This window comes from Solea senegalensis, linkage group LG16 (genome assembly GCF_019176455.1).
Source record: "Solea senegalensis isolate Sse05_10M linkage group LG16, IFAPA_SoseM_1, whole genome shotgun sequence".
NCBI lineage: Eukaryota > Metazoa > Chordata > Actinopteri > Pleuronectiformes > Soleidae > Solea > Solea senegalensis.
In genome coordinates, this window is record NC_058036.1 from 12995857 (window position 1) to 13010029 (window position 14173).

General features: G+C 39.9%; 1 protein-coding gene across 4 annotated transcripts in view; it reads left to right on the forward strand.

Moving 5' to 3' along the window:
* Positions 1-485: 485 nt before the first annotated feature.
* The window catches only part of ppp1r13ba (protein phosphatase 1, regulatory subunit 13Ba), a 47013-nt gene continuing 33325 nt past the window's right edge, over positions 486-14173 (forward strand). The window contains exons 1-3 of one of the 4 annotated variants that reach the window (XM_044046910.1): positions 486-764; positions 10632-10779; positions 13491-13598. In XM_044046910.1, the coding sequence (XP_043902845.1) occupies positions 756-764; positions 10632-10779; positions 13491-13598 (265 nt within the window). In that variant the 5' untranslated portion in view covers positions 486-755. Of the gene's footprint in view, positions 765-7733; positions 7887-10631; positions 10780-13490; positions 13599-14173 lie in introns of those variants that run through there. The other 3 variants (XM_044046909.1, XM_044046908.1, XM_044046911.1) reach the window with 3 other exon arrangements.

The following is a 14173-nucleotide window of genomic DNA, read 5'->3' on the forward strand; positions in this document are numbered from 1 at the left end:
AAGTATTGTGTATATTTCTACATTGATGTCAATCAAAACCACACTCCCTCCTCCATTTTGCCTTCGGCCCCAAAACTCCCTTGAACCGCCCCTGGCTCTGAAGTTGTCAGTGTAGTGAAACGAATTTATCCAACAGAGGGCGCTCTCACGCAACTCAGCAACATTAAATAAACTGTCCGGAAAATAACACTGATCGTGATGTGGGTTGATCGCTCCACCGCCTGTAGCTTCTCTATATTTAATTGAATTGAATTGAAATAAACCTAAGGAGGAGGAGGAGGAAGTGGAGAGGAAGGCTGATGATGATGATGATGACTCACCTCACCCATTTGATTAAAGGATGACTAACACTGATTTTGTTTTTATATGATCACTATTTTTAATGGACAAACGACTGCAAACGGATGTTCAGATGTTTCCAGGTTTGACACAGGAGTGAGAGAGAGAGAGAGAGAGAGGGAGAGAGGCACACACACACACACACAGAGGAAGGAGAAGGAGGGGCGGCAGAAGGAAGAAGGAGGGATTGAAAAGAAGAAAGTAAGGAGCTGGAGTTTTTTTTTCACCCCTCACATCTGGATGTGTGTGACTGCTTTCACACAGAAGAACAAGAGTTTGGATGTAAAAAAGAAGCAGACGAGTCTGGACTAAACATTAAAAGAAGAGAAGGACACAGAGGAGGAAGAGGAGAAGTTCATCTAACGGGACAGGAGTGTGTGTCTGTGTGTGTGTGTGTGTGTCAGTCAGTAGCAGGAATGTTGCCGGTGAGTTCTAATTCAAAGCAGCTTGTGTTGTAACCGCTGGATGAATGGGTTAGTTCTCAGTGAGAGGCCGAGCTTCTGTTGTCTCACACAGAGAGTGCTGTGATGTTTGACAGATGATGATGATGAGGATGAGGATGATGGTGATTCACTGTGTGAACAGACAGACTGAGATCAAACTGAGCAGATCTGCCACTTTAGGTGTTTAAATGACAGTGCATGTATTATTATATATGTATGACTAAATGAATCGATATAATCATAATCGATTAGTCAGTTTGAGTGTCTATTCAATAATCAAAACAAGTTTGATTATTACCCCATCTTTAGTTGCAGCCCTATTATATAATAATACAAAATGTACATCACTATTATTTATGTATTTAATGTGACTGAACTTCTTTAAAGTGATAGTTGAGGTGGGTTTTTTTTGTAGTGTAGTTGTAGTGGACTCTGCTGAGCTCGCCCCCTGCTGGCCCCCTGTGCTGAGAACCAGCCTCTCATACATGCGGTCAGTGAAAACGTCTGTTTGAGAGCCACTGTGACACTGTGTCTGTGGCTGAGAAGTAAATTGAGAACCCCTGGTGTAAATCAGCATCGTTCATCACATCCTTTTCAGTTATTTTGTACTCGTGCACTGGAGACTTGATTAGTCTACGCGTGTGCCTCCGTGCACGTGTGTTTGTTTGTCATCTATAGACTGTAACGATCTTTAAACTGTTTCATATTTCTACTCTAAACATTTTTGTTCAGCTCTGCAATATCCAGAGTATGATCTACTGCAGTCAACTAGTGGCCCGCCGGCCAGATACGGCCCTTTTTAATTTCCCTACGGTCCGTGAACTCACTGTAAATGAAGCTGACTTTATGATAAGACTGCGTCTCAACATAAAGTCATGTGATATGGTTACGTGTGTGCGTCATGTTACCACACCGCTCGTCGCGGCGGGACAGGTCAGAGACGCTCACGTGACCGGTACTGGACTGACTGGACTGTCGTTCGCCGAGCTGAAGCTTAGAAGATCGTCAGTTCCAGAGCAAAAAGACTTACTTTACCAGCAAGTGAAAGCACTAAACCGGTGTGTTTAATGTGCAAAGACTGCATTTCTGTGCTAAAAGAGTGCATTAACTTAACTTAAAGAGGCAAAAGTCAAATCATGCCAGTTTTCCCAAGGGCAGGGAGGAGCGGGGGTGGAACGTCCAGACAAGGGCGTACGTTTGGTTACAAGACTGTGAGGACACTTTCGGTTTGACCCTAAAAACTCATATTATTTACTATAATATTATATTATTATATTTCTGCTCGGCTGTGATGCATTCACTTGCTCTCCTCTCACAGCATTGCCCTGTTTCTAATGTAAGTAGGGACATTATGCAAACCTTACACCCTTGCATCCAGAAACCTTTTTCTTTTATTTGTATTCCTTGTAGCAATATATTTGCTATTAACCTTTTAGTTTAGCCAAATGATTATTATTATTATTTATGACAAATATTCTTGTTGCCTATTTTCCTTTTCCACCCCCCCACTTCTGACGTTGATCTAGTGTATGTAAGTTTCTGAGTGCAGCATTAGGAGCATGTACAGTTTAAAACTGGGTGAAATGAATATTATATCGTTTTTGTAACAAGAAAACCCTCTCATGTCGTAATGTAGTCACCACTTAGCCGGTGTCACGACTGGAATAGTGGTCGCAACCTGCCAACAAAGCATGAGAATTCCTGTTTCCATCCTTTCCTTCCTTCCTTCCTTCCTTCCTTCCTTTTTCTTACAGAGAGGGAGAAAACACTACAGCTCTTTGTGACTGAGTTACGCTGCTGTCAGCTCGACACAATACACTGAAGATATAGAGATGTGTTTACTCCTGGGACTAAAAGAGAGAGAGAGAGAGAGAAAGAGGGAGGTTCAGGCCTTTTCTTTTCTTGACTGTTTGATCCAAAGTTTTGAGGGAGTTTTTATTTCAGCTTGTGTCTTTGTCACAATGTTATTGTCTGGGTAAAGAGCAAGAGAGAGGCAACATTGCTGCCATACAGTATTTACATTCTTTACGCGGACAGAGGACATTTGCGGACACTGATGAATCGCAGAACACTTTTGTCACAGATTGTTATGTTTCCCTCAGGACAAACTGTAATCCAGGGCCCTGGCGCTTGCAGTGTTCCATCATGATATTGCAATAACACTCTTCATGATGATATGTTGCAGTATCTCAAAATAAATGTGTTTGTTTTGTTAGGGAACAACATCTAGTTCACAATACATAAAACATGTGTGACGCCAAATGAATCCGTAAATAACAAAAACTGACAGAAATGAAATAGAGTCTATAATTAAATAATCATGGGCTGAAAATGAAATGTCATAAAATCAAGACTGTGGACTCTTTTTACATGGATCCATATGGAGTGACTCGTCATGTCACACATGGGCGGGAGAAAAATACTTGATACTATTCGTTGAAGTATTGTATCGATATGGAAATATTAAGTTATATAAGTTGACAGTTTGACTTTCTCCCCCCTCTTTCCAAATAGTTTAAATCTATAACTGTATCGTTTTTACTATGAGAGTTTGCTCTGCTTTGACCACTAAAGCGTTTCAAAGATCACACCTACCTTTTTTAAACCAACGGGAATAAATGGCATGAAGTTGGGAATAATTTATCGGAGAAAATGTCAATGCATCCTCATTATTCATATGAGGTGCGACATAGACGACTGAATAAATTATGAAGACCTGAAAAATCTAGTGACGATGAGCCTTTAACGACACATTTGCACAAGTACACTTTCTATTACTATATCATGCGACAGTTTGTGCTATTGTAAAAATGTCAATGGTTTCTGAAAGCTTATGTGGTTATTACGGTAGTTTCACTTCTCACCAGAGAGGAGAGAGTTGGAAAAACATCTGTACATAGTTTCCAGTTTTTGATCATTGAGACAAAGACTCAGACAAATGTTACTTTAAATATTGGTTATACTGTTCACATTTCAAATTGAACACACAAAATCTGGTGTTTGTGTACAACTACAGTGTTTTTTCTTCATTTAAAATTTTAACATGCAGTATATTGTAAATATCTGCCAGATATTGGAAGTTATTCTGGAAAACTGGGCACAAGCAATTAGTTACAGGTCATTTTCTGCTCGTTTTATTATTAAAATAAGTTGAGAATTCAGGTTTTAGGTGTTAGAAACACATGTTTACACCTGACACTGAGGAAGTTGTTTGGTTTAGGAGCTTAAACTTACTTTTTCTGTTAGTTTAGTTTGAAGATTTGAGGAGGGTGCTATTTGTTATTATTATCATTGTTCTTTTTAATAATGATAATAATAAAAATAATACTTTTTTTTATATAGCACTTTTTATAAACTCAAGTCACTTTACATAAAAAGATTAGTTCTGGAGCACAGGGGGTGATCTCTGGAGTGCGAGTGAGTGAGTTCTGGACATGTTGAAGTTTACTGAGGAGTTTTGCTGGTGAAATGTAGGAGGATGCTGTTGCAGTAGTAATTTTGGAAGTGATGAATGCATGAATTCCATCAGCAAAGGAGGGGAGTGATCAGTTCAGTTTTATTTTTTATCTACGTAGGTAGATTATGTTTTGCTGTGATGAACGGAGGCTGTGTGTGTATTTGCCTAATTGAATATTTGTAACGACATGTATTCAGACTGTTTCGTTGCGTAAATAAATAACACAGTATTTACAATGTTGAGTAAATATTAATTATGCGTGAGTAAATTAGCTGAAAAATGCAAAACACTGTGGCGTGTTATTGGTCGCTGATTTGTTTTCTGTGAGGTTTTGAACAGATAATATGTGGAAACCTTTTACTGTTTATCAGGTTTAAAGTAGTACAGACTGTTTCTGTCTCACAGAGCTGGGGCTTATGTTTCAGTGTCGCACAGACTGATTTGTGACTTTGTGAGGTGGGGGTGGTCAGGACACTCACTGCCACTGTCAGCTGTCACTGTGGTCCACTGTGTTCACACACACACACACACACAGACGGCACCAAGGACAGTGAGCTGAGCAGTTATTGCTGAGGTCTTTGTATTTGTTTGTGAAACAGAGGCAGAATAGTAACATCCTCAACGATGAAGATCACTAAAAGTCACACACTGCAACTTTAAAGGTCCCGCATGTAACATCAGGAAGGGTTTACTGGCTGACTTAACCTACTATCCATACATTTGTATAAATATATAATCGCATTGAAATAAACTTATAGTAGCCTGAAAAAAAGACCTTTAATATAGAATAGAATAGAATATACTTTATTAATCCCTTGCGGGAAATTCTTTCGTCACAGCGCTCCAAAGGTAACGAATGTTATAGCAGCAGTTTTTTAAAAAAAATTACAAAGTTAAAAACTATAAAAATAAGTACGAGCTATGTACTTAAAGGGCCACTTCACTATTTACTAATCCTGAGATAAATGTGTTATTCGATCATCAGACAGTGGATGTGAGATACAAATTGTAAAAAAATCAATAAAATTGGCAAAAAGTTGACGAAAGAAAATAAAAGCCCTACACTACTATTTACTGTGTTTCTGTGAAGTTTTATGAGTTAAAGACCGGGAAAAATGTATGTTAATTAAACAAACAGCATAATGATTTTAAGTTTATTCTCCCTTTGACTAAGTGGGGAAAAGGCAAGGGCCTTGTTTTACATAGGCCACTTTTATCTTGTGCCACTACAGAAGCCCTTAATGGACAAACTAGTGTTCCACTTCAGGTTTTGAAGAGGAAGCTAACTACACTGACATCCAATGTAGGAGTGAGCAGAGGAATCATCTTTTAAATTCAGCAGTCTCACCATTTCGTCATTGATTCTTACATACTAGAGCTTTAAAAAAACTCAACTACCACTCATGACTAAAGCTCATCCCCTGGTTTAGTCATTTAAAGTTGCTTGAACAAATGCATTACACCTCATCCTCAACTATAAATATAATATGCTATAAGATCAGTATTTATCTGACTCCATGATTAAGCGAGGTGATACATTGGAAAGTGGGTGTGGCTACCACAGAGCTATTCTCCCACCGCGTGTAACACTTTCCTAGTTCTGGACCACGTACTGTACCTTCTATTTAAAACAGATGTCTTCATGTGTAGTATTTAAACAGCAGTGGCTTCCCGGTCACACCCTCCCCTCTCCCCATCACTAACCAGAGAACATACCATTTACATGTCTCAGAAATGAAAATGAAATCTGTGTGGGATTCAGCCTGCTGCTGTGAAATCATCCCCCCAGGTTTCCCGGTCAGAGTGACTGTCAATATAAGAAGGCTGATTAAAAAACACAGTGGTCAGCGAAAACACCAGTTTGACAGATGGCACGGACTGAAAACCCCAGGAGAACCCGCTCACCTTGAAGGGTGTGAGCAGATATAATAATAATATATAATAATACACACAATCCATCATCATCCAAAAGCTTATGACAAAGCTTTAAAGGTTCAGACCTCCTGATTCTGGAGACTCTGGGTCGGTAGTCCTGATCTTGCAAGGCTGGTTTTCTGCTAACAGACAGTGGGGGGTTGAGGGGGTTTTAAAGATCCTGCATAGTTCTGCTTTAAGACTTGGTTTTTGGGTTAGGGTTATAATTGGGTTTAGGTTAGGATTAGGCTTTTAGTTGTGATAGTTAAGGTTAGAGTAAACGGATACCAAATGGATTATGCTGCATTATATCTCTGTCACCTCCCTAATCTCTGTCCTGCGGTGCTACCGCTGCTGCCAGCTTGTTCCCATAACACGATTCAACAAACTGTCTGTCTGCACGTTACATTTGTACTGACGTTTAGCACGTAAAGATATTAGTCATGTTTTATTTTTAGCAACAATCCTCATGTTGTGTTTGTGTCTATTCAGAATAGTCGTCCTGGTCCTGTCATGGTCTGTCAGTCATTCACAGGCAGTGCTAAAATTACAGTCACACAAATACCATCATGTATTTTAATCATGGAGCATTGATGATTTTGTCAGTGGAGGTGTCGGTTCTTGACCCTGAGTGACCTGGCCGGCTCCAGCTCTGCTGGACTCAAGGCTAAAAAAAAAAGAGGGTTGGCATCACAACGTCTGGGATGTCTTTTTTAAAGACAAAACTTAGTCTATGGTCGATTATCCTGTCAAATCGTGACAGTTGATAACCGAATATTTAAGAATTTGGGAGAAATTATTTTTTCAGTGAACAGATCAGACTTTGCAGTATTGCCGATATTTTTTACTAAGTTGTACGTCACTTTTAAAAGAGTATAAATTAGGCTTTATTTATACCTTCGTGTCCCAGGTGATACATGTATTGTAAATCTACATAGTTCCTCATTTATGTTGAAATCTTGAAGTATTATGTTACCAATTATAACATGTTTTCACTACATTTTTAAAGCATTTAAAGATTAAATTTAAAAGTAAATTAACTTAGTGCTTACAGATGCTGCTACAGAGAGAGGGTTTTCTTGGCCGGAGCCTTGTTCACAGAGCCAGTTTACTGCGAGATACCGCCCATCTCTTTTTTTAAAAATCTTTTTTATATTTGTGCTGATGCATTTGCTGCCGAACTATAACCAGCCATTTCAAAAACTTCACAATGAGGATTTATTTCCAATTATGAGCAAATACATTTATGCTACTTGATTTTTCCAATATCCAATTCAGAAATGATGAAAACAAACACATCCTGAAACAGGTTTATCATTCCAACATTTAAAAAAAAAACATATATTCATTCACAGATTCAGCTCAGTCTCATTGTCAGCATGAAAAGTGTCCACACCCCCATCCCCTCACCCCTCATATTTACTGAAACCTGATGTCCTTCCCCCCTCCCTCCCTGACACACACTCACTTATATCTGTATTTCCTGCCCTGTCACACACACACACACACTTACACACACATTCCTACCTACTGTAGACACCACTTTCTCCAATCATCTGTCTCTCTCTCACACACACACGTCCCGATGTGTGTGCTCTCTGCTCAATGGTTTCCCAATGAGGCGTTTCTTTGGCCGCTTGCTGGAGCAGCTGCTGTGTCTGTCTAAAAACCTCAAAGTGAGTAAATGCAGCAAAGCGAGGAAGAAGCCTGCGAGCAGGGGAACCAAACCAGTGGTGAGTGATTAGCAGAACTCCTCCACTTTTTTAAAGTTTTTTAAATCAGTCAGGATTGTTGCAGCTGAGCTCTGAGTCAGAATAAAGTAAGTCCAATGGCATGAAATGAGTGTTTTCACTAAGAAAATGTTACGTTCCTCAGTGTTTTACGGTCAAATCAGTTAAAGTGACTCTAAAGTAGTGTGTAAGGAGGAGAGCCTGGGGGAGTTTACTACTGTACTTAATCAGACTGAACCAGACGGAGTCTCATATCGGAGGATGTGCACCAACCACTGTTCCACTCTGCCTGTAGGAACGCCCCAGAGTGTCTAACTAATAAAAGCAGCACTGATGTGTTTATTGCAGCAGTGGGACTTGCAGTTTGTTGTTTGTCACTCTGGCCTGCTCACTGTCTTACACTCCACTCTGTCTATCTCCTTCTGTAATGCTTAAAATAGCCACTTCATTCAGCACCAGAGGCATTTTAGGAACCACAACCCAATCTCTCTCTCTGTGTGTGTGTGTGTTGTGTTGTCATGACTGACAGCCTTTGACGGACTTGAAGGGAGCAAAATGGAGAAGGATTTTGACACATCCTCATTATTCAATCAAGCAAATAAATTATGAGGAGCAGAAAAATCACTGGAGGAAACGTAATGAGCTTCTACGTCTCACTTGATTTATGACGTCTGTTAACACTTTACCGAGGACTTAATGATCTCCATCGCTGGATTTAGCTCTTCTTCAATAGAACATGGTGTCACGTTTGTAAATCATGTTCCCATTTAGAGGAAAATAGACAATAAAAGGGGTGACGGTATAGCTCAGTGACGGCGCTTTCACCTACAAGGTTGTGGGTCTGATTCCTGGCTCTGCTATAGTCGATGTGTCCTTGGGCGAGACGCTTAACTCCATGTTGCTGCCGATGGCTGTCTCGGCTACTAGTGATAGGATTTGTGATGGAAAAATACGCTGCGTAAATGTGTATAGCGATATAAATACAGATACTATTTACTGTAAATAGCATTTACTTTAAAGCACGGCAGACATGAATGGACACCAGTGTGATTGACAGCTGATATCGTCCACAAGGAGCCTGGGTGTCTTTGATCTTCCAGTTTGAGAAATGATCATGCACGATTATGGTCAAATTACTAATCTCGAAGACTCAAAACATTGCGGTCAAACTATCTGACGCCTGTCTCTCTGTGGTCAAATGCTGAATTTTAATCCTTGAATGGGAAAAAGAATGAAACCTAATGAGACCCAATAACTGCAATTTGAGCAACTGAAAAAAGAGAATTCTGAATAAAGCTGATAAAGCTGTGATCAGCACATTGATATCTACTGGCATACTGGAAATCAGACATTTTTATTGTACCGTTTGAGAGAAATTTCAAATTAAAAGTCCCACATTCGCACTTTTTAATTGAAAACATTCTCAACTGCAATAACAACAACTACTTTCAAGTTCTGACCAGGACTGACTCGGTTGTGTTCAGGACATCTATGACCAATGCTGAACGTCAGACATTATACTGTTTCAGAGAAATTTCAAATTAAAAGTCTTAGCATTCACGTCGTTAATGGAAAAAAGTGCCCCGTCATTTCTCATACTGCACGGTCACATCAGCTGCTGCTGAGTCTTCATTACGCTCCGAGTCAGTGCAGCTGCACAGTCACTACATGCTTCATCAAGTGCTCATGTTCTGTGCGTGTGCAGCTCACAGAGATTAGGTCAAATAGAAAACAAGATAAAAAGTGGTGGGTGTTTTCAGAGAGTTATTAATAATTTGTGTGTTTTCCGGTTGAAAGGAGGAAACCACTCTCAATGATTTGATGATGTAAAGCGTCGTCATCACTGGCATCACTCGTCTAGTGAAACAACAAATGATGACATAGAAACGTAACAGCCAGTGATTAGGGCTGTATTTAATTATTTAACTTTTTTACCACGGTTTTAGCTGTATGTGATGTGTCTTTAAGGCCTTTTCTAACATAAACCCTGACTTGGCGAGACCAGTAGTCCTCATGGAAACTAAAAACCTGTGGTTAGGTTAAGGTTAAAGGGTGAAGCAATAATTGGTTATGGTTAAGATGAGGGATAACACCTTGTTTCGGCTGTCCAATGGAAGTCACTGCAATGTCCCGTGTGTGTGTGTGTGTGTGTCTAATCCAAGCTTTAGAGAGTGTGTCCTTGCTCAGTCTGCATGCAACACGAGATTACTTCACATGATCAGGTGTATACAGTGCTGTGGATTAGTTTGCACTGTAATTTGTGCCTGTGTGTGTGTGAGAGAGAGAGAGAGACAGAGAGAGAGAGACACACATGTCTGTATCTGTGTGTGCCGCGGTGTGTGTCCCTATCCCAGATTACCCTAAATTTATCTCTCTGCTCCTGACTGAACATCTACCATGACGTCACCAGTGACATCACAGCTAGTAACTGATTGCTATTCTAACCTCTGGCTGCAGAATTGAGAGGAATTAATAACAGAGCGATTTCACAGCGGATCATCATCATCATCTTTTTTTCACATCGAATCTTTGAGTCATACACACTACTTTTCTGTAAACAGCAAGATAGTAATGACAAAGCATACTGTATAAGGTATACACAATTATACAATGTAGCATATGTTGTGTATTAACACTTTGAATGAAAGATGTGTCACTTGATTATATTATTTTGGGTTTGTGTGAAGAGGAGAATCTGATTTTTTGACATTGTCTGCTCTTTTTTTTTTTTCCCCTCTGTGGTTTCAGGTGATCCTGACAATTTACCTCAATGACACGCAGCAGATGTTAACTGAGGTCCCAGTGACTCCAGCAACCAGAGTGAGAGACGTGGTTGAATACTGCAAAGAGCCTGGCGAGGGGGAATGTCACTTAGCAGAAAAATGGAATGGACATGGTGAGTGCTGAATCAGCTGAGTGAATGGAAACATTTAGACGGATGATATAAGGTTGTCAATGGAAACATGTTATCTAAACATATCAGCTGTGTACTTGCTATTTTACACGTCAAGCAGACGAGTGTATCTTTTTCTCTGGCCACACAACTTAAAACGATACGTGCAGTTATGTAATACTGTATAATAAAGTTAGAATATTCATTGGTGCATTTACTATGTTTACATTTACTAACCTAACCCTAACCCTTGTAACGAGTAATGAAGATAGTTTAGTGGAGTAAAGGTAAGTCATTTGCAAAAAAATGTATAAATCACAAAGTAAAGTACAGATACGTGAATTTTAAGTACAGTAAAGAAGTATTTGTACTTAACTTTTTAACCCCGAGCGTATCTCAGGCAACATCGCACGGCGGTTTGTGCTATCGGAAGAATTCCAATGGTTTCTGAAAGCTGAGAAGTTGCACGTCACTTCCTGTTGCAGGAAGCTGGCGAATCAGCGTCTTTGTCACCAGAGAGGAAAACCGCCTGCACTGTCTGTACATAGTTTCTTATTTGTGTGTGTTCAAATGTCAAATTAAACACACACAATCTGGTTTTCATGTGCAACTACGGTGCTTTTTCTTAATAAAACGGATTTTCTGCATTTTAAGTTGTTAATGCACTATTTTGACATACAGTAAATTGTAAATAACTGCCAGATATTGAAAGTTACTCTGGAAAAATTGACAAAAGCACTTACTCACAGGACATTAATGATTAAAAATCAGCAAAAATGGGAATGACAAATAAAAACATAAAATTCAGCACTTCAGAGTCCTTTTCTAACCAAATGTGTGGCCAGTCTAATGTAACCTATGTCATTTCCTGTTATAAGAGGGTGGTATTGATTACTGTTGACATTATTCCCATGATTGTAATCCAGCAGTAGGTTGTTAGTTGTGAAGTCAGACCTACATCACAGCTACAGCCTATGAAATCATTTAAGGAGTGCTAAGTTAAGTGCCTCCTGTGTGTTATATGTCATTGTAAAAACTTGAATAGACCCGTCCGTCACAAACATACACTGTGTCCAATAACACAGTGTGGCCTACATTCATTCAATCATAGCTGTTGTAGCAGTGATTCACAAAACAACGCAGCGTGTTATGTGTGTGTGTGTGTGTGTGTGTTTGTGTAGCAGTGAGGTGTGAGTGAGCGGTCAGCCGGGCTATAAATGGCTCTGATACTCCAGGCCACGGATGCTTAGACGAGGGTGACACCGTGAAGGAGCTCATAATAAATGGTGGTGTAAAGTGTGTTGTTGTGTAAAGAGAAGCTTTGCCTTCAGGCGTCCAGCAGCCTCACAGAGACGATGTGAGAGTGAGGCCACAAAGCCATGGTGTGTATTAAATGTGTGTATTATAAGCGTCGATGGATTGATGTGTTTGTGGTCTGTGAGGATAGTGTTGTGTTGTGTTGTGTCATGTTGGCCTTTGAAAACATGACTTCACTCTCTTCACTTCTTTGTTTCCATTCACATGTGCGAGTTTAATGATATAAATACACACTTTCATATGGTCAGCCACTTAATACCCCAATAATACTGTAATATCATGAAAATGGATACTTCATGTGTAAATAATATCTTCCTGCTTTCCCTGGAGGAATAACATCAATATCATTTATCATGAAAAGGCTTTTATTGCACAACAAAGCACACCAACCTGTTTAGGTATGAATTTGTACACATTTTTAGGATATTCTATATGCATACATACAGTACATTTTTTTTTATTTGGGCCACTTTTATTACCTCTACCAAGGAGGTTATGTTTTATTCTTAATTGTCCTGCACTGTAAAGTGATAGATCAGGTGTTTTGAAGTGTAGTTGTATTGTATCATTGTATTTTAGGGTTCCGGGAGCCCTGAAATGCTATTTTTTTTGATAACAGGTCATAGAGTGGGAAAATCTCAAAATTCCACCCATGCAGACAAACCAAAACATAGTCATAGTCCCACCTCTCTGGCATTCACCGTCGCTCTCTTCATCGTCGTTGTCATCCTCTTGTGTTTGGAGATTGTTTAGTTTATTCTTTTTATGAAAACTTTTTATCTTCCTTCCTTTGTCAGCCCTGGCTTTCTTCATTCTCGGACTGTTTCTGTGATTTTATCAGTAGCGGTTGCTGGACCGTGAAACAGGGGAAGTTCATTTCAGGTCCAGTTATTTATGCTTCCTTCCCCCGTGTCCCTGCCGGTGGCCATGTTTTCAGTAATGGTGAGCGCCCATGTCTCTGACTGTGTGTCAGTACCTTTATCCAACAACACTTCACAAAACCTAAACTATTACTTTAAAATGTATAAATTGGGGGACGTTCAGGGACATTTCATATTTCATAGTACAGTGTAGTATGACAATAGCAAAACCACTGCATTCTTTGACGATCTGTGTGACAGGATACAATGTGCGAGAGGACAAAATGAGGTGTCTCACACATTGTCCCAGCTCACATCATTCAACTGCTCAAAAAGTCATGGTTGGTCAGTGGTTGGCGTCCCTAATGTTGTGTTACTGCCTTCATCTGGATTTAATCCTCCAGAAATTAGGATTTGTTGCATGCATGACGCCCCTATTTATTTCTACTTCTATTTATTGTTTTAAAGATGCTTAGTTGGTGTCTTGTCATGGTAAAGGTTTTATTCATCCACTTCTCACCCTCTGTTTCTCCTCAGAGCGAGTTCTTCCTCTGGACATATTGATGCTGGATCTCCTTCAGCAGTGGGGGACCAGGAGGAATGAGGTCAGCTTCTACCTCAGACACTGCCCCCCCTGGGCACAAGGTACAGCAAAACAAACGCACACTAACTCAATGTACAGTAAGGAAAGCAAAGGCGTTTTGTTTGTTTGTCTGTGTGTGTGTGTGCGGTTTAGAGGTCATGGGTTTGGTCAGTAATTGGCCAGATAAGATGATTACTGTTACATAACATGGACGGAAGACAGGGGACTGAGACGAGGACAGGAAGATGTTTGGTTTGCCGCTGAAATATGTGATGAAAGTCTGTGAATAACTAAGTGCATCAGTGGTTACGCTGGTGAAACATCACTGCTGACTCGCTATTAAATGAATTGTTCTGTCACACTGTATTTGTGTGTTCGTACAGTAAAGCACGTGCACATATGCTCCCACCGGGGAGAAGTCAACCTCACCACCTGCTGATGTGTGCTTCTTTTTACCCCTCATTCATCAAAAACATCATCATTCATTAAGGTTTCATAATTAAAAGGATAGTTGAGTCTTTTTGTGTTAGTGGCTTACACACAGTTAGCATGTTTCACACAGCTGACTGTGCTCTGTGTGCTCCCTGTGCTGAGAAGTGAGCTTCAGCACAGTGAAAAACATGCTCTGAAAATCGCT